Here is an 18,215-nt window from a genome sequence, read left to right as displayed (position 1 = left end):
TCCTTAGACTATTGTGACCTGCTCCTTTCGTTGTCTGTCCTTAGGACCTTTGACTTTCTGCGGTGGATCCTCAATCCAACAGACTCCGATAGGCTGTTTAATACTGAAGTCTTTGCTTGCATCTGTTCCTGGGTGTGTGACAGAAGTGCCAAGTTGCCTGATCGTCCAACTGTGTCTATGGTGTCCACTGTATACCATTTCTGTGTCCTCTGGTGGTTTCCTTCATCAGCCAATATGAAGAGGAACGGTGATAGTAAACATCCCTGTCTCACACCAGTCTTGATGTCAAAGCTGTCAGTCAGCTGGCCGTCATGTCCAACCCTGCAACTTGTCCCTTCGTACATGCTCTTGATGAGGTTCACCAACTTCTGTGGGATTCCGTGGTGTCTCATTATCTAACTTCCATAGTGTTGCTGGGTCTATACTGTCAAAGGCCTTCTCGAAGTCAAGGAAGTTGACAATCAGCTGGGAGTTTCACTCCAGGGACTGTTCCACAATAATCCTTAGCGTGGCAACCTGGTTGGTGGTTGAGCGATTTTTCCGGAAATCAGCCTGTTCATCACGTAGTCTTGGATCCGTTGCTGTCTTGATTCTCTCCAGAATGATTCTGTTAAAGACTTGACCTGGTATTGAGAGAAGAGTGATCCCTCTGTAGTTGTTGCAGTTGCTGAGGTCCTCCTTTTTTGGAAGCTTCACGAGGTGCCCTTCTTTCCAGTCCTTTGGGAACTTGCTCTCATTCCAGATCCCGGTAAACAGTGGGAGGAGGATGTCTGCAGTCACATTAGCATCTGCTTTTAGGGCTTCAGGCGGAATCTGGTCAGGACCGGCTGCTTTACCTTTGTTCAGCTTCTTAATGGCATCCAAAATCTCTTGTTTTGAAGGAGCATCACAGCAGATTGGTAACTCATTTTTTGCTGACAGGATGTTTGATGGGTTACTCGGTGGTGGTCTGTTCAGGAGACTTGAAATGCTTTACCCATCGTTTAGACTGAGCTTCCTTTCCAAAAATGGTTTTCCCCTCTTGGTCCTTTACTGGTTCTTCAGGTTTCCCGTATTTTTCAGCAAGTGTCCTTGTGGTCTGGTAAAGGATTCGCATGTGCCCCCCTACCACTGCTTCCTCTGCCTTCTCTGCCAGCCTGTTCATGAATTCCTCCTTGTCTTTGTTTGTGATTTTTTAACATCTTAAGCTGCTGTCCTGTACTGCTCCAATACATCTGCTCTTGATCCTCTTGTTCTGCTAGCATTCGCTTCTGCCTTCAGTTGTCGTCTTCTTATCCTAATTAAATCCAATGAGTGTCGGCTAATCTATTCCTTGTGCTCCCATTTTTTCACACGGAGTACTTCTTGACATGTTGATGTAAAGACTTTTTTAACCTTGGTCCAGTGTGTATCCACCTTCGTGTCCTCTCCACCAAGATCAGCCAGAGGTTGAAATCTGTTCCTCAGCTGAAGCTGAAACTCTTCTTTCTTGTGTCCGTCCAAGAGATTTACTTGGAACTACGTTCTTTTGATTCCTGTGCTGGTTCCGTGCGTTTTGAGTCGAAGCTTGAGTTTTGCCGACAGTAGATGATGATCTGATCCAACATCTGCCCCTCTCTGTACTTTTGACATCTTCTAGTGAACGCCTGAACCTACGAGAGATACAAAAATGATCTATCTGGTTCTCCGTCACTCTATCTGGTGAAACTTGGCTTCCCTCACAGAATACAATACTTGTTCCCCCGAGCTGAGCTGCTTCTGTCCAGACTGTATCCAGTGTGTTTCGCTGACTTATAGTATATGCTGCCTGTATCTCTTCATCTCTTGTACTACTTGAGAACTCTTTCCTGCTTCATACAAGGTGCGAATATTCCGCGACGCAATCCGGAGAGACTTGTACTACAGAGAAGGTTTCGGGTCAGAAGAGTCCTTTCGGCTTTGTCCGCTGTCCTTCTTTGTTCCTGCTGATGCAGAAGCTCCTCCGTCTCCCAAGATCGAAAAATATAAAGCTGTGTTTGTCCATGTTTCTGTAACTTACTGTTTTTTACTGGGTTGGGTAGTTGGCCCTCCGCAAACTGGCACTTTTCGGGTGACCAGACTTTTGCACTTTTAGTCTTCTTTTACGACACGCAGTATCACGGCAGGTGTATTCTTCGCTCCCCCATAGTAAAACTCCCCACCTGCAGGGACGTACTTTTAGATGAAGATGGACAAATAGTAATAATTTAATGCAATCTTCTCATATGTGCACTGACTATTTTGTATGAGTTTTATACCGTGTCAGGAAAGGCTTACTTTTGTTTAGTTTAATTTTTTCCCTGTGCTTTGTTGTGTTGTGCTGTGAATATAATGTGTATGTTTGAAATTTGTTTCCTTTAAGTAGTTTTTTTTGTATTGGATGCTTACTTAATCTGTGCATTTTTTTTCCAGCAAAACCTGTGTCTCAAAAGCAACAGAACTGTACAAGCTGCATGCTTTATTTTTAGCTGATTAAATTTCATTTTTAGTGCTGAGATGATAAAGAGAGTCTGGCCTGTAGTAAAGTTATGTTTCAAAAGATTTTTATTGCTACGGCATTTGTAGGATTTCACTCCAAATTGCGAAATGAACAATCCTTGTAAAATGAATTATAGTAAAAAAAAATATAATTTTGATTTCTTTCTCAGTCTTTAGTAGAGCTGCAATATCTACAAGGTTTATAGGCCTACGCTTTTTTCTTGTTGTTCTTCTAATATTTAGTCTGTTTATACCTTTTCTTTTTCCAGGATGAAAATCAGACGAAAATATCATCATTTTTTAGGGTATGTATGTATGATTGTTGAAGTCTTAAATTTGACAGGATCTGTTACCACTTTTTGTGATTTTATTAAAATAGGATTGATGACAAAGGCATTTTGTGAGATATGACGTCACATTTATGGACCATTTTCTACATTTTGATACTAACACTCTTTCATAATGTATCTCAGTGATAAAGATGGTGCCTTTAACTTTAACATTTTAGTTTCTTACAAAGAAATCAGCTATGAAGTTTTTATTCATTCAAATTGCTCTACTTTATCATGAAAACTAGTGTCTATAAGACTAGACTCCTGTACTTCAAAATTGACTTTTACCACTGCTGTATTTCTATTTAAAAGGTTAGATTCTCACAGAATTTTGAATAAAAGTTCTCTTTTGAAATCCTCAGAATCCAAGTGGTCCAAAGAAGGAAAAAGAGAGTGGGTTATTTACAAAGATCAGCTCAAATACAGAGAGGAGTCTCAGTCTCAAAGAGAAGGGAAATGGCTTGAAAAATGCATCGAGTAATATGACTGGTCCACAAAAGACTTTGAAGAAACCAAATAGTAAGCTAAGACTACGAGAGGCGAAGAAAAAGACAAATTATGATGATGAGGATGATGTCCTTTGTATTGATGATGATAAGGACACTGGGTCAAAGGCAGTAGTTGTTGTTGAAGAAAAAAATGCTTTATCACCTATTTCCTATAGCCCTTTGAGCTCTCCAAATACAAAAGAGGAATCAGTTTCAAGAAATGAACCAGACACAGATGCACATGTTGATGATGTCATGGACGTAAGACTTGAGGGTGCAACATCGTATGATACTGCTAATGTTTGTAAACTATCTAGTTCAGGTTCTGCTGCCCCAAAAGCAGATGACAAGCAAGTAGGAGATGGAGATGATTCGACAGATGAAAATAAGTCACCAGTTTTTAAATCACCATTCTCCACCCCCGAAAAAAATAAAAGAGAGGTTGAAAGTCAGGCCTCCTCTCCGAAGATGTCTGTAGAGAGTATGGAAGGTAGCCCAGATATCATATGTGACACCCCAGAGGTTGACAAGGTTTTGAAAAATGCTGCTGCGAAAAGGAAACAAATTTGCTCTTCTCGGAGCTTCTTGCGTGCAACAGATCTTCTTGCTGTTCAACCTGATCTGAAACCAGCTCATCTGAGAGGTAATGGACACAGAAATAGAGGGGGAAGGAAGGGCATTGTCTCAGTGAGTTTCTCTAAAAAAATAGAGGAAGCTGAAGGTATAAATGCCCTAGGCGTAAGTGCAAGTTGCAAGGAGAAGGATTCATTGGTAGCCATTGAAGAGGAGGCAGAAAACAAACCTGAAATCATTTTATCTGTTCCAGAAACTCAAATGATTTCTGAAATAAAGGCATGTGATGTTGGAAAAGAAGAATGCTCAAAGAAGATTATCGAGGAGAGTGTTGCGATGTTAAATAATGTGAAAGGTAACATAAATCTGGAAGAGTGTGAAAGCGATCAGCCCGAACAAAATTGTGTTGGAGCCATGGAGCTGTTGTCACATAAACAAACACAAGAAAAGAGACATTTCTGTGAGATGGATGATTTTTTATTAGAAAAGCGTGAAGATTTTGAAAAAGTTCAGGATGTTGATAAAAAGCCAGGCCTCACTCGAAGAACAAAGTCTGATGTAAATATCAGCCCACTGTCTGTGGGCAGAGGTGCTCCTAGGACCAGATCTAGACTGATTGAAGCTCTTGAGGATGTGGATAAAAAAGTTCAAGAAAATGATGAACAGATATGGGTCAATGAAATTGTAATCAAAATGGCTCAAAACAGAGAGGCTGGGTTCGATTCAGGGGTGTCACTTTCAGACATTCAGCCATGTGCTCAGAAATTTTCTGCAAAACGAGAATCTTTGCCTGGATTATCTCCTTTGTCGAAAAGGCCTAAACTCAAATCAGATGTAGTGGATTTATCTGATGTACCCTGCAAGACAGCTAAAGGGGCCGTTAGAAAAAAACTGGAGCTTAGTAAAGGTGAAGAGACAGTGGAAATGAAACGTAGGAAAACCTCCAAGGATAGAATGGCCATGTTTGGTTTCAAAGGGAAGCAAAAGAGTAAAAAAGATGAAAAAGTGACTCTTCATGATGATGATTTACTGTCAGAGGTCCTGGGAAAACTGAACTCTCCGTCAAAGAGAGAAAGTAACACAGGGGCATCTGTGTCTCCCCTCAAAGAAAAGCAGAAATCTGCCGGTCAGGTACATACCTTGGTGCAAGAGAAAGAAAACGTTCATACTTTTCTCTCATTGTGTCAGAATATTGAAGTGAACTCTGAAGACATAGAAATGATGGAAGAAACTTTCAAGCAGTTTGGGGAAGCCTCAACAGGTGGTGCTGATGGTCTCAGCAGAACAGAGGAGGCTCATAGAAAAACGAATGAGGCTGAAACTGTTGACTGTATAGATGCGGAGACGAAAATCGACTGTTCTAAGACGCTTGAAGATTCTGTTATTGTTTTGGACTCTGAGAACACAGATGAGGATAATAAGGACATGTTTCCAGATAGTGACTGTATTATTGCTGAAGGCAGTGAGGAAATGGAAAAGTTTGATACTTCCAGAAATAGAAATTCTGGGGATAGTGACTGTGTTATTGCCGAAGGTGGTGTAGAGACAGAGAAGTTTGATACATCCAAGAATAGAAAAACAGCTGCAGTTGGCAGAAGTTGTGATGCTCAGGATAATATTTGCCAAAGTCATGAAATAGGTCTGATGGAACTGCCTCTTGAAAATGTCACAGAATCATCTGCCCCTTTTGAGGTGAGCGGATCTCAATTGACCACCACCGCAAATGATGTCTTCTCTCATCATTCGAGAGGCAATGTTGAAGTTGCTCTGCCCCCTCTCCAGTCATGTGGTAAGACTAGTGCAAACGCAGTGTTTGGTGGATATAACACCAGCACACCAAAGACAACAGACAACAAGCAGGCAGTGCCTCCTACTTCAAAGGAATTAGCTGTGGAAGCCACAGTTAAAAGTGCAGAGTCTGGGGTGACTGAAGATCCTTACCTTTTGGACTCTCTTGATGCTATGTTTGACGAGAGTTTTCATGAAAAGTCGCCTGTCAAGAAGAAAAACAAGTAAGTACAGTCTCCCTTCCCAACAAAAGGGTGTCTGCATTGCAGCTTTCATCCTACAATGTTACAATTGTACTCAGTGGATATTTTCATTTATATAGTAGTAGTTAAACTTTCCTGACCTCTTCGTAGTTTAAAACAACTGTATGCACTGCTCACAGCTGAACGCTCACTGCTGACCTTTTCGAAAATGTGGTTTCTAATCATTCTTACTTGCTCTGGCTAGGAGAATATTTTGAGTTGAGTCTTTTTCATAGCATTTCAGAATTTGTTAGTAATTCTTTTTCCCTGGAAAATCTGTACCCCTATAGATCTAATGATCATGTATTTGCGCCATACTATCCCTTTGTTGTTTTTTTGTGTATACTTGCATATAATGATATATGTCATATGCTAAAAGTAACATACAGTCAGGCATAGATAACTCGAAAACCTGGGATTGACAAATGTGTTTGACGCATCCGAAATTCGGGTAAACTGCACAGTGGAAAAGTGAAGAGATGTCAGTCGGGGAATGGGAAATTGTACGAGTTGTCCACGACTTTGAGTTTTCTGTATTTGTGTTGTCTGTGCTCGACTGTTGCATATGTATATGACGAATGCTAAAAGTGACATAATTGTTGTTAACTGTATATTTTCTTTTGCCCACACCCAGATCTGCTCTGAAAGCAAATAGTCGGAGGTCACCTGAATTTTGCTTCACTGACTTGTGGGAAAGATACACCGTGAAGACTGTTTGTAGGAAGAGGTATACAGTAAATGCAATACTATAATATAATGATCAAGTGCAGGAGATACAGTCTATCGACGACAAGCTGTTCAGCTGTACAAAGCCAAACATTTTGGAAATATTTCTTATTGCCATTTCTTAGTTTGTGGTATTGATTGCATACATACACTCATGAAATGTTATGTCACAATTCAAATTCTGAATGTTCTAAAAAGTGCAAGAAAGGATACATAAATTAGGTACAAATGTTAAGAGAGTGGAACAATTTGTTCTTCTTTCTTTGATGAATTTCAAATCGAGCTTAGAAAATTTGAACAGCTTGCGGACGATATGCCATGTTTTTGTGATCAAGCTCTGAGAGGGTACAACAAATGGTTTTACTCCTTCCCCAGAGCTTGGCTCTTCTCTGCATGTTTTTAAACTTGTTAAGACACTTCTGCCAACTGTCTTGGTTTTTCAGGGATTTATACTAGATTTCATAATTGTGAGTTTGATAATCAACAAGGAAAATGAGACTGAAGTCTTTTATTTTGTTTTACCTTCACTATTATTGTAGAATTAGAACCACCACCTCTTTTTTTTGCAAATTTTTAAAGTTATAAGTGTGAACTCGGGGTGCTTTGGCCTAGAGTCATATTATCGGCAAAAATTTCAGCAAAAAGTCTATGTCACTAAAAAACTAAAATCAACTAAAAATGTTATATCTCTTACTTTCAGAACCACACTTTTTTTTTGTCAGCTAAATCTAGTATGCGTGAATTCCAATTCTAAAGAGGTTTTTTGTTTGTTTGTTCTAAATGTTGTCATGACAAAATGATTTTGTCAAATTTCCTATCTTGACTTTGATGATGGATACCATTATCTTATTATTTTTAAATGGTTTTGCTGCAGTGATGAGAGTGAGGTTTTCTTGACACTAGTGAGAGATGGTGACTGTGAGGAGACGCTGTGCACACTGCAAGGCTTCTGGTAAGTGAGATTCCTCACCTGACAAAAGGAACAAGTCTGTGACAATCATTTCATGTGTTGCATATATTAGAGATAGAATGTTTTCACTATGGGCTTATGTGTCGTTCTTACTAACATTTCAGGTCATTAACAATAATCATTATAATCAGTAGGTTGTTGGTGGGTGCTCTGGTGTGGTTTGCTTTTTCTTTCTTATCAAATACAGTGGAGTCCACTTATGATGAGTCCTGAAATAATGTGAAGTCTTGTTATAAAGACTCTATTCTAAAACCCCTTTTTTTTCCTTCTTTATCTTTGTAGATAGAATACTGCTATAAAGCAATCAAACACCTAAGTCGGTTATAGCTGAATATTGCTTCTGCTGTACACAGCACATGGGTCAATTATGCACCATTCCCCTCCCTCTCGTAACAGGATGCCACTGTATCTAATATATTTACCTTAAGTCTCCTCCTTCTTTTCTTAGTATTACTTATTTACTAAGTTGGAGAATAAGCATCATTTTAGGCGGCACACTGCCAAACCTGCTCCTCCCTTCTCTCCAGGATCCATGGAAGGGTCTGCTTGCTGATGTTACTCTATAATAACACCTCTAATCTTCAGCACTTATATGATCTATTGATGTTGAAAGTTCCATAAAATTCTTACCCCCAAAAAATGAAAGAAACCCTGATAATCAGTGGATTAATGTGCGTACTGCCTTAATTTTTTTTTTTAGTTAAAAACTTAATTTTTTCCCTTTTGAACTATTCATTGAGAAGATTGACATTAGTACGAACGTTTTCGTGCTGGACAATGTCTTTGTCGTGCTATTGTAGAGGTGATATGCGATGTGAGATATTTTCTGCGCTACTTTATGCTTTGCACGGAAGGATGTTTATTGTACATGAGTTTGCCATTGATACAATTTAGATCAATCGTGAGGCAGAGCAGGCTGCTTTGCCTCTGCTTGTCCTTTCCATCCTTGGCTGATTTGCATATAATATCCCGGCAGACAAACGGACATACTGTGTTAAAAAAAATTTCCGCTTACTTCAAGTCCTTGCATGTGACAGTTAAGGGCCTTACCATTATGCCACAGATGCTGGTACCCTTACTCTTACAATGTGCTTAAATCCAAAAAAATTGTATTTGCCTTGAATGAATTGAACTGGTTACTACTTCCGTGTAGAGATACTGAAGTTGTTCCTGTTTCTTAACCGTTTAAAAAAAAATTGGAACTTCTGTCACAGGGCAGACACAGTTGTCAAGGAAGGTGACATTGTCAACATCATCGGAGAACGTTCTGGAGCAGAGTATGTCATCAGTGACAAAAGCGGACTCATTGTCATCAATCCTGACCTCCTGCTGTCTGGTACACTTGTCGTGTCCTCCGTTTTCTGCCTTCGCAAGTAAGTTTGTTTAGACTGGACAGGTGAATGTGTTGTTTTAAAAAAATAATAATTGCACTTTGACTTATACAGTGCACGTCCGTCTCTGCTGCATGCTCTATGCACTTTACAGCTATGTTTTTTCCACATTTTCTATGATGCAGAGTTTCTGTTAGTTATCCTTACGTCCTGTGACACTGGATCCTTAGAGGCCTGGGACTCAACGAAAGCATTAAGACTTCCCCTTTCCTAAAGTTCATTAACCTCAATATTACACTTTATCTAAAACATATCTTAAAGCTGACAACCTTGGACCTCACATATCTTTACTCATTCTTTTCGTCCTTATGAATTTCCATTGACAACAAAGCATGACTCTCATGTTAGCCATAAATTAAATGGTTGTACAATGTTATTTTTACTCCATATGTTTTCATTTCTATTTATTTCTTTTTGCAGGTCTGTTCTGAACGAAAAGTATAAGGTGGGTATAGTATAAAGTATAGAATTTATATTTTTATAATAGTAGCCTGTGTCTTCATATATTGGTGTTGTTGGTAACGTGGCAGGCTGACACAGCTTGTAATACTGTGTTGGGGTCAAACTGAGTTGAAATGTCTGCTAAATTATTACTCAACATCTCACTTATTTGTCTGTTGGTATTTGTTATTTTTGCTTCATTGTACGCAATCCTAATTTTCTTATATGCAATGGCACGCTGTTGAGAAGTAGCAATAGCTACAGTTGCTGGGTTTTTTTTTAATTTTGACTTCTGCTCAACTGATGTAGATCCATTTTTTGAGAGAACTGGGATATTGTTTCCTGTTTGTAATTGTAAACCACAGCTTTATGTCTGGGTTGAATAATTCTAAAGTAAACAAAAGAGATTGTGTTGTGTGTATCTATTTTGTCCAAATATCGTTAGCCATTGTTCACTCTATAAAAGTTAAGGTAAATGTCTTACCACACTTGAGATTATGGATGTCTGAAATTAAGAGTCTCATGATGGCCTAGCGATAGCAATATACAGCTCAGTTATTATTATACCTCATATTAAGGCACAGTATTTTAAGCAAAATTTGTTGTTACTATTGATTTTGTTCTATTGTCTTCTTGTTTCGGGTTTACTCTTATCAGTATTTTTCCTGGCTTCTTTTCTAGGGCATGGATACTGGTAATGCTCACATGCTGTACGGCAGCATCATCCACAGTTTGTTTCAATCTGTGCTCAGAGACGGACTTCTGCAGGAGACGGAAATCTCACGTGTCGCCCAAACGTTACTAGGCACTGCCAAGTTCCTGCATGACATGTAATTCTGGAATGAGTTAGCTATAAAAAAAATACAAGTTTTGGGGGGATTTTTTGTTTTAGATTGCCGGAAAGTCCCTTTTCTTTTTTTTAGTTTGTCTTTTACTCATTTGTTACCAGTTGGAGCATCTTCTGTAGAGTCTGTTCTCATTCTTCTCCACGCATCCTGATCTTAATGTGTTCCCCCCACCCCACAGACAATGCTCATGTATTTCTCATTTTCATCTTGTACCCCTGCTAAAACTCAGGGAGTAACTGACAGTAGGATCTTCTACTCACAGTGCAGTTAATTCTATGTCCATGGTTGTTTCTTCTACATAGCACGTAGAATCCGTCCTTGCTTGACAAGCAGCTTCGTGCCATTTTTTAAGGTACTTTTGATATTCATGCTGACAAGAGTGGCCTCAGTCGTGGGTAGAAATTAATTTTTTAACATTTTGCATGGACAGTGGCAAGAAAGGCCTGCTCTTTTCAATTGTTAGAACTTCTTATGGATTTTTAATGTGTGAAACTTGCACATGAGAGCTCCAAAATCTTTCGTCCTTATATGAGAAGACTAGGTACTTGATCCTTCCTACCCCAGGGTCAGGGGATGTAGGATAACATGAGAAAAAAACTAACGCTGTGAATAGTACTCCGGACCACCGGTTTGTCAGGCTACCACCATACTTATCGAGCTACTGAGACCTTCTTCCACTTAAAAAGAAAATCATTTTTTTAACTTGTCTTTTATTCATCTGTTGCCTGTTGGCATGTTTGTTGTGGAGCATCTGCAGTAGACATGAGGAAACATATTATGTGTGCTCATCCTGATCTCCTGTCCCCACCCAACAGACCCTCTGCTCACATCATTTCTTCATGTTGTCCATATCTCTTGTAGGTTATCTGTCTTTCTTTCATCATCTCTACCAGGTGCGTGGAGGGCATCGATGGTAGATCCTACTTCTTTCTTTTTTCCTGTTTCCATCTGTTTGTCTTACTGTTTCCCTGCTTTAAATAACTGGTGTGATAATGTCTTTCTGTTTTAAAAGTCTGCTCTCTCCTGTGGAAATTCTTTTTTTTCCTTTATACATTTTTTATTTTGGTTGATATGTTCTACTTATTATAATATTTCGTTCGTGATTGTGTATGGTTTTTTTTTAAAGATTACAAGACGGCTTTTGTTGCTTCACGGCAGCTTTTTTTCTTTTGAAGTCTGTGACATACAACCTTCCTATTTGGGTGGGTAGGCAAAATTGTGACCATTGACACAGTCAATCCGGCTTATGTGACTGAGAATGCATGTACAAAGAAAGAACTATTACTTACTCTTGTTTATCCACATGCTATATCTTTTGTATGAGGGGGGTTCAAAAAGTCTTTGGTCTAAATATGAAGGAATACTTGTCAAAAGGCAGGGTACCCACCGCGCAGACACCTTATTCATTTTAAGATGGTCATGGAGAATCGTTTCAGTCGACCCTACTCTGATTCTAATTTCACTTGAGAGCTGTTTAACAGTCATACGTTGGTCTTGTAGAACCATTTTCTTCACTATTGATATATTCTCTTCAGCAGCTAAGAAAAAGACATTCCTTAAATATAATTTTCTGTTCTATGTTATCCTTTTTTTCAGTCGGAATTGTTTTTAAAAAATTTGTCAATACTTATTTTGTCTTTCATGTTGACAGGTATAGTCGAGGAATGCAGGAGAAAAGTGTGATGGATGAAATTAATAATTACATTCCTGCCCTTAAATCTTGGCTGGAGAACCACTCTGAATGTTCTAAGCAAACTTCAAAGAAATCAGTGTCAAGGTAAGGTCACCTAAACATGACAGAGGAGAGTTGCTATCCTGACATTGACAAATCATCTCCAATGAGTTTAGGATTCTTGTTGGAGAGACCAAGGGTTTCCATGAGGCTCTCTCTCTCTGCAGTCTTTCTGAAAAGTTGTGAACACTTTTTCGTTAGCTAAAACAGCACCTAAACATGGATGGCTGATGCCTCCATAAATAAATTATTGATTATGTTTTGATGGTCACTTTTTCATTCTTGAGGATTATTGCTCTTTATAGTCCATTTATGTAGTGTGTGGTGTAACAGTTAGTGATTTCGCTGTTACACCCAAAAGATAACAGTTTGGCTCCTGAGATTTTCTATAATAACTGTCTTCATTCTGCTATATAAGATCACTCAGCGGCAGATATGTATCTCCAAAAAAAAAGAAAGAAAGATATAAAAGAAGTTTTTTACCATCTAGCATAAGGCTTTTGTCAGAATGAGCATAGATGTGTGTTGCTCTTAGAGTATGTATCTGTATATAACTCCAAAGGTCTAGTATTTAAATTCCTGCATGTGGTTGAATGATGCATTTTATGTAAATATACATTTCGTCAGCTTTACTTCTCCGTTCATATTGAATTTTAATGAGAGTATTATATAATTATAAAATTTTTAATGTATACCTGCATGTGTTTTTACAGTCCTGTACAGCCAAGAAAAACTTCCCTCTGGGATAATAAAGTATCTTATCTTATCTTATCTTAAACTTTTTCAGAGAAGTAGAGGTGATATCAAAGGGACTGTAGTGACGCGGTTACTACTACTAGTTTCTTCAGTTTTGTAGTCAGAAAGTTCTCTCCATTCTGACCTTTACATGCTCTCTTTTGCTGTTGTCACATCCTGCTATAGTATGATTTTATAAAGTCTGTCTTTAGAATGAAAAAGAATAAAATCTTTTATGAAAATCTCTAAAATTGCAACTGTTTTTTTGTTGAAGGTCTGATGTGACACTGACAGACATTCAAGACATTGAGGAGAACATCTGGTCTCCCAGGTAGGATATGTGGTTTATTATAAAGGATGTTTTCTTTTTCTTTCATATCATTATGTGTTGTGGCAAAAGAAAAGCTTCCGTTTTTCACAGGGGGGGGGGGGGGATATATGCGGTTTTAATCAATTAGGAGTCATCTGGGAGAAATCAAGGTTTGCCGGAAAATTTAGAATTGTGAATCTTTTGTATTGTTTCCAATTAAAATCTTCTACGAAATCAGTGGATGAACATGTTGATTTTTATGTTTTCTTTACCCTACCCAAATTTAACAAATAACCATCTTTGACTTACTATGCTATTGTCTCCGTTATATGTTTTCCGCACCCTACACCATGCAAATGGTCATAGCGTTTGTACCATTGAAGATATTTGCAGGAAATAAAATGCTTTTATTACTCAAAGTGTCCTAAATCAGAATATGCACTTTTCTCAATATGCAAATTTTAATCCATGTGAAGGGTTTTCTTATCCACCACGCATATATGGGCTACCTCTTTTTTAATATTTTGAATGTACCTCTTTTTTTCTTTCTTTCATTCCTATAAATATAAACTCATACAAGACAGTGGCGTCGGTGGCCTAGTGGTTAGGCTCTCGGACTCGCAACCGTAAGGTCGTGGGTTCGAATCCCGTCAAGGGCCCGACGTGTCCTTGGGAAAGGCACTTTACACGAATTTTCCTCGCTTCACCCAGGTGGAAATGGGTACCCGGCTATAGACAGCGAAAGATCTTGTCAGTTTGTTAGTGTTTGAGCGCTTAATCGGCTGCTTGCACTGTGTGCTTCCCAGGCAGCTGAGAATGTTTCGGAGTGTTCTATGGTCTACTGGGGTAATGATATAGTGTAAAGCGCATAGAGCCTGCTGTTGAGCGGGGATATGCGCTATACAAATGCTATCTATTATTATTATTATTAAATCAGAATATGCACTTTTCTCAATATGCAAATTTTTATCCATGTGAAGGGTTTTCTTATCCACCACGCATATATGGGCTACCTCCTTTTTATATTTTGAATGTACCTCTTTTTTTTCTTTCTTTCATTCCTATAAATATAAACTCATACAAGACAGGAATATAGTAATCTGATGAACATTGATTTTCTACCAATGTGTGAAGTTTATTATTTCACTGAAATTGCTTGGTAAATTGGTAACAGAGAGAGCACAAGAATTCATCAGCTGAGTAAATTTCTTCATGAAGAAAAAGAAGAAAATAAATGGCCTGAAATGCTGCTAAAGCCCACAGTATATCACAAACTTGTCTTTGTCTTTGAAAAGCTCAGTTGCTGTGATTTTTTAAGTCTTTTGATTGTGACTGAGCAAGAATTTCTTTTTAATCATTTTTTGTTCGATCATTTCTTCTTTTTGCCTTATCTTTGTTACACTGAAATATTGAAGCACAATCGATCAGGAAAGATTGGCATTCAAAGTTCACTGTATGTTTTGTGTGTTTTGTTTCTGCACTCTTTTTCTTATAGGAAAATGTTTATTTTGCAGACTTGGACTGAAAGGAAAAATTGATTTAACAGTTAAGACAAAGGTAAGTTAGACTTTTCCATTTTGTGCTTCTGTATGTGATAGATAATAATAATAATAATGGATTGCATTTATATAGCGCATATCCACTAATGCAATTCTTTATGCGCTTAACATGATATATATTATGGATTTACAAATCAATTTTGAAGGCATATAGTGTTACATACGTGTGCCCACACATACGCACGCACGCACCACACACACATACACACATACATACACACATACACATATACGTACATACGCACATATGCAAATACAAACTCACAACGATCTACAGCTTGGATGGATTCTGTCTAATCGAAATATGATGAAAATAGAAATGCTTTTAATTTCTTCTTAAAAATTTCTAGATTTTCTGCTTCTCTGATAGTTTTTGGAAGCCTATTCCAAACAAGTGGGGCAAAATATGAAAAAGAGCGTTGGCCATATGACTTGTAATTTATTTTAGGTTTAACAAGGGTTGTTTTGTCACTTGATGATCTGAGCGTTCTAGGAGGTACATAGGGTGTTAAAACCTGATATTTGAGACATCTGTGTACTATAACAGATTACAAGATGTAGGTCAGGTGGAGTGTGTAATGTTTTTCGTCTTCATGGACAGTATCATTGCTACAAGATTCTATACGGCTAAATTCGGTTTTTGTTTTTTCCCCCCTGAATTCTGACTGACATCACTTATCAGATTCTATTAAAAAGTTTCAGCCAGGTTAACCATCCAAATTGTTCCTACGATGTTGGATTCTAAACCGCTGAAATGTGTATTACAGCCTCGTTTTAGGTTTTTCCACTCGCCTGTAAAATTGACAGAAACCGAGCTAGCCATTTAGAAACCTTCAGCGATAATTATGCTGGAGAGGGAAAAATGAAATGCATTGATAGGATACCATGTTTGTAAAAGATATTCTCTTTATTTTGGAGAGAAAGGTGAAAATGCAGTGCAAATATCACCCTGCAGAAGATCAAATGATAATGTATTACCTTATATAATTGGGAAGTTAAAAATCAAAGATTCATTGGCCTTTAATTCTTTGCAGGCAGTCTGCGAGAATACTCGTATTCAGACAGCCACCTTATTACGAGAAAAATCCAAATCCTTCTCTGTCTCTCTAAAACTTGCTCCAGTCACGGCGCACCGGCAGTGGAATTTTAGTTGCCGCGCGCGGGGGGGTTCCCCGCCGGGCGCCTTATCACGTCGGGGTCACGGGGGTCACCTCCCTGTCGCTCTGTCTAGGCCGACTTAATTTTTGGTACTTTTCAACGTACAATTCTTGGAGTATCCTTGTATTTATGGTAATTCTCATTTAATGCACCCAAAGCATGCATTTTTGCTCTTGAGACTCAAAAAAGAACGGACGTTGTAACTTGTCTGGTCATTTCGTTAGACGCGCTGGATTCGGCAATGCAAAATTGTAATTTTTTTTTGACTAGCATGAATGAAAAAAAAAAAAATTTAAAAAAGGCCTTGACAAAATCTGTAGAACTTTTGGAACATGAACGGCTTAGCTTTGGTGCAGATACTGAGAAAAGATGATATCTGCGCATATAATAAGAAGCTGTAATTTTGCAACTTTATCCACCGGGCACACAATTCGCTATGAAGTAATTCCTCCAAATACAACTTTATGTGTCTAATATAATCGTGAATATTCGCATATTTTCTCGAAAGTTTATAAAAGTTGTCATGAAGTTTCCCTATGAAAATCGATTTTAGTGCCAGAATACATCTTCAATGTAATACACGAACAGTATCTGTTACACTCCAGAAAATCCTTACTTTTCTTAAAACACGAAGTGTAGGTTTGTAAGTTATCATTATTTCAATGCAAAAATATTGGTTGTGCTACTTTTCTCGCCGTCTTATTTTGAGAATACTTTCCAACAATCTAGCTGATGTTGCTTTATATGCAAGAAGCTTACTCGTTTTTAAACAGAATTTCTTCTTTAAATGGCTTTTAGACTCATTGCCTTATTGTCTATATTTCTTCCAGCTGAAGGGACAGTACGGAGTTTGTGAGAAAGTTTTGCCTCTGGAGCTGAAGACAGGAAAGGCGAGCTTTTCTGTTGAACACCAAGGGCAGGTAAAGTTTGAGTTGCATTATTAATTTGTCAGTGATGATGCAATATTAACTTCTGTAGAGATGCATTGTTTCACAATTTCAGAGGTTTGGAAACTGTAGTTGTTAGACTCTTTGCCGTTGAACAAAGAAGATGCGGGTTGGATTCTCAAGTGGAGAAGTTTTTTTAAATTGAATGTCTTTGTCTGCAGGAATGTTGCACCCCACTCAGCCTTAGTCAGATCTGACAGACACGGTTGAAGTAGACCGTACCAGAGCCTATGATGTAGCAGGAGGTGCTTTGCTATTGTACGCAGGAGATCCATGTTCGATTCCCGACTGAGGAGAAAATTTTAATTGGATATCTGTTTTTCTGCTGAGATGTTGTATCCCTCTCAGACTAGGTTGGCCCTGATAGGCAGGGTCGGAGCCGCCTCCAAGATGATCTAAATTGTGTCAAATGGGGTCAAAAAACACCTACATTAAAAAGTGGACAGTCTCCTAAATGATCTAAATTATGTTGTTTGGGACATTGTTACTCTCTTGTAACGCCTCTAATCTTCTGGCGCTCATATGAATGAATGCTGTTGCGAGCGCCGTAAAACCTCTACTAAAACTTTAAAAAACCATTTACGATAAATAGATAACAATTTTTTACCATTGCCCGCTGTCGTAGAGGAGTTCATGGTTCTGTTCTCACCAGGTGACGCTGTACTCCATGATGTCAGCCGAGCGACGCACAGATCCAGGTCAGGGGCTGCTACTCTACCTCAAACACAACCAGATGAAGACGATTGATGTGAAGCCGGAGGCAAAAAGCGGTTAGACATTTTTTTTTTACGTCAACATTTTTGTGGAACTCTAAAATAAGTCACGTTCTCAGTAAAGAGATAAAAAAAATTTTGTTCTGTTTTTGTATTTAAATATTTATACTATGCATGCGAAGGAGCTAGTCTCGTAACTGATCTAAGCTGTGATGATGAAGGTCTAAAATGATATATGTTTCATATTGTCAGGATTTCTGGAACTGAGATGTTTTACGGTTTCATATATTCTCAGGTCTTATTCAGTTAAGAAATCGGCTTGCTGAATATTTGAGACGACTGGTTCGTCGTGACACTCTGGACGATGGACAAGTCAGCTACTTATTGGGTCAGATTCCTCCACCAATCAACAACGAGAGAGCTTGTTCAAAATGTGCTCACCTACTCAGCTGTTCAATGTATCAGAGGTAAACTGTCCATCTGAAGTGTGTTCATACCATGTTATAGAGTATGAACTTATTTTTAAAAAAACCCAAACAGTAAAATGGCCAAAAGTGAATATTGAATTGTTTGTTTCCTTCTCAGAAATTTCCTTGAAATTAAATGATGCTGATGCCAATTTAGTCAACCCATTCCCACCTTGATAGACCAAAGGTGACTACTGCATGAACTCTCCTGTGCCCCTATATCGGCCATTGTCGCCGGATAGCTTTGCGCTCATGACTTTCTGTACCCTTCATTTGGTTCCGAATTAATTGAGTCAAATGGTGCTCTCCATAGTGAACTG

At 38.4% G+C, this 18,215-nt stretch overlaps 1 protein-coding gene across 2 annotated transcripts in view; it reads left to right on the top strand.

Moving 5' to 3' along the window:
• The window catches only part of LOC101857952 (DNA replication ATP-dependent helicase/nuclease DNA2), a 41,687-nt gene that overhangs the window by 3,349 nt on the left and 20,123 nt on the right, over nucleotides 1-18,215 (top strand). For both annotated transcript variants that reach the window (XM_013083643.2, XM_005100388.3), the window contains exons 3-15: nucleotides 2,745-2,780; nucleotides 3,170-5,880; nucleotides 6,533-6,625; nucleotides 7,499-7,576; nucleotides 8,809-8,967; nucleotides 9,406-9,430; nucleotides 10,108-10,256; nucleotides 11,926-12,051; nucleotides 13,016-13,072; nucleotides 14,566-14,608; nucleotides 16,599-16,688; nucleotides 17,368-17,485; nucleotides 17,724-17,895. In XM_013083643.2, coding sequence (XP_012939097.1) covers nucleotides 2,745-2,780; nucleotides 3,170-5,880; nucleotides 6,533-6,625; nucleotides 7,499-7,576; nucleotides 8,809-8,967; nucleotides 9,406-9,430; nucleotides 10,108-10,256; nucleotides 11,926-12,051; nucleotides 13,016-13,072; nucleotides 14,566-14,608; nucleotides 16,599-16,688; nucleotides 17,368-17,485; nucleotides 17,724-17,895 — 3,857 coding nt within the window. The remainder of the gene's footprint in view (nucleotides 1-2,744; nucleotides 2,781-3,169; nucleotides 5,881-6,532; nucleotides 6,626-7,498; nucleotides 7,577-8,808; nucleotides 8,968-9,405; nucleotides 9,431-10,107; nucleotides 10,257-11,925; nucleotides 12,052-13,015; nucleotides 13,073-14,565; nucleotides 14,609-16,598; nucleotides 16,689-17,367; nucleotides 17,486-17,723; nucleotides 17,896-18,215) is intronic.

The sequence above is a fragment of the Aplysia californica genome, unplaced genomic scaffold, assembly GCF_000002075.1.
Source record: "Aplysia californica isolate F4 #8 unplaced genomic scaffold, AplCal3.0 scaffold00246, whole genome shotgun sequence".
Lineage (NCBI taxonomy): Eukaryota > Metazoa > Mollusca > Gastropoda > Aplysiida > Aplysiidae > Aplysia > Aplysia californica.
Note: the sequence above shows the minus strand (reverse complement) of the source record. Positions and strands in the feature narration are given on the sequence as shown.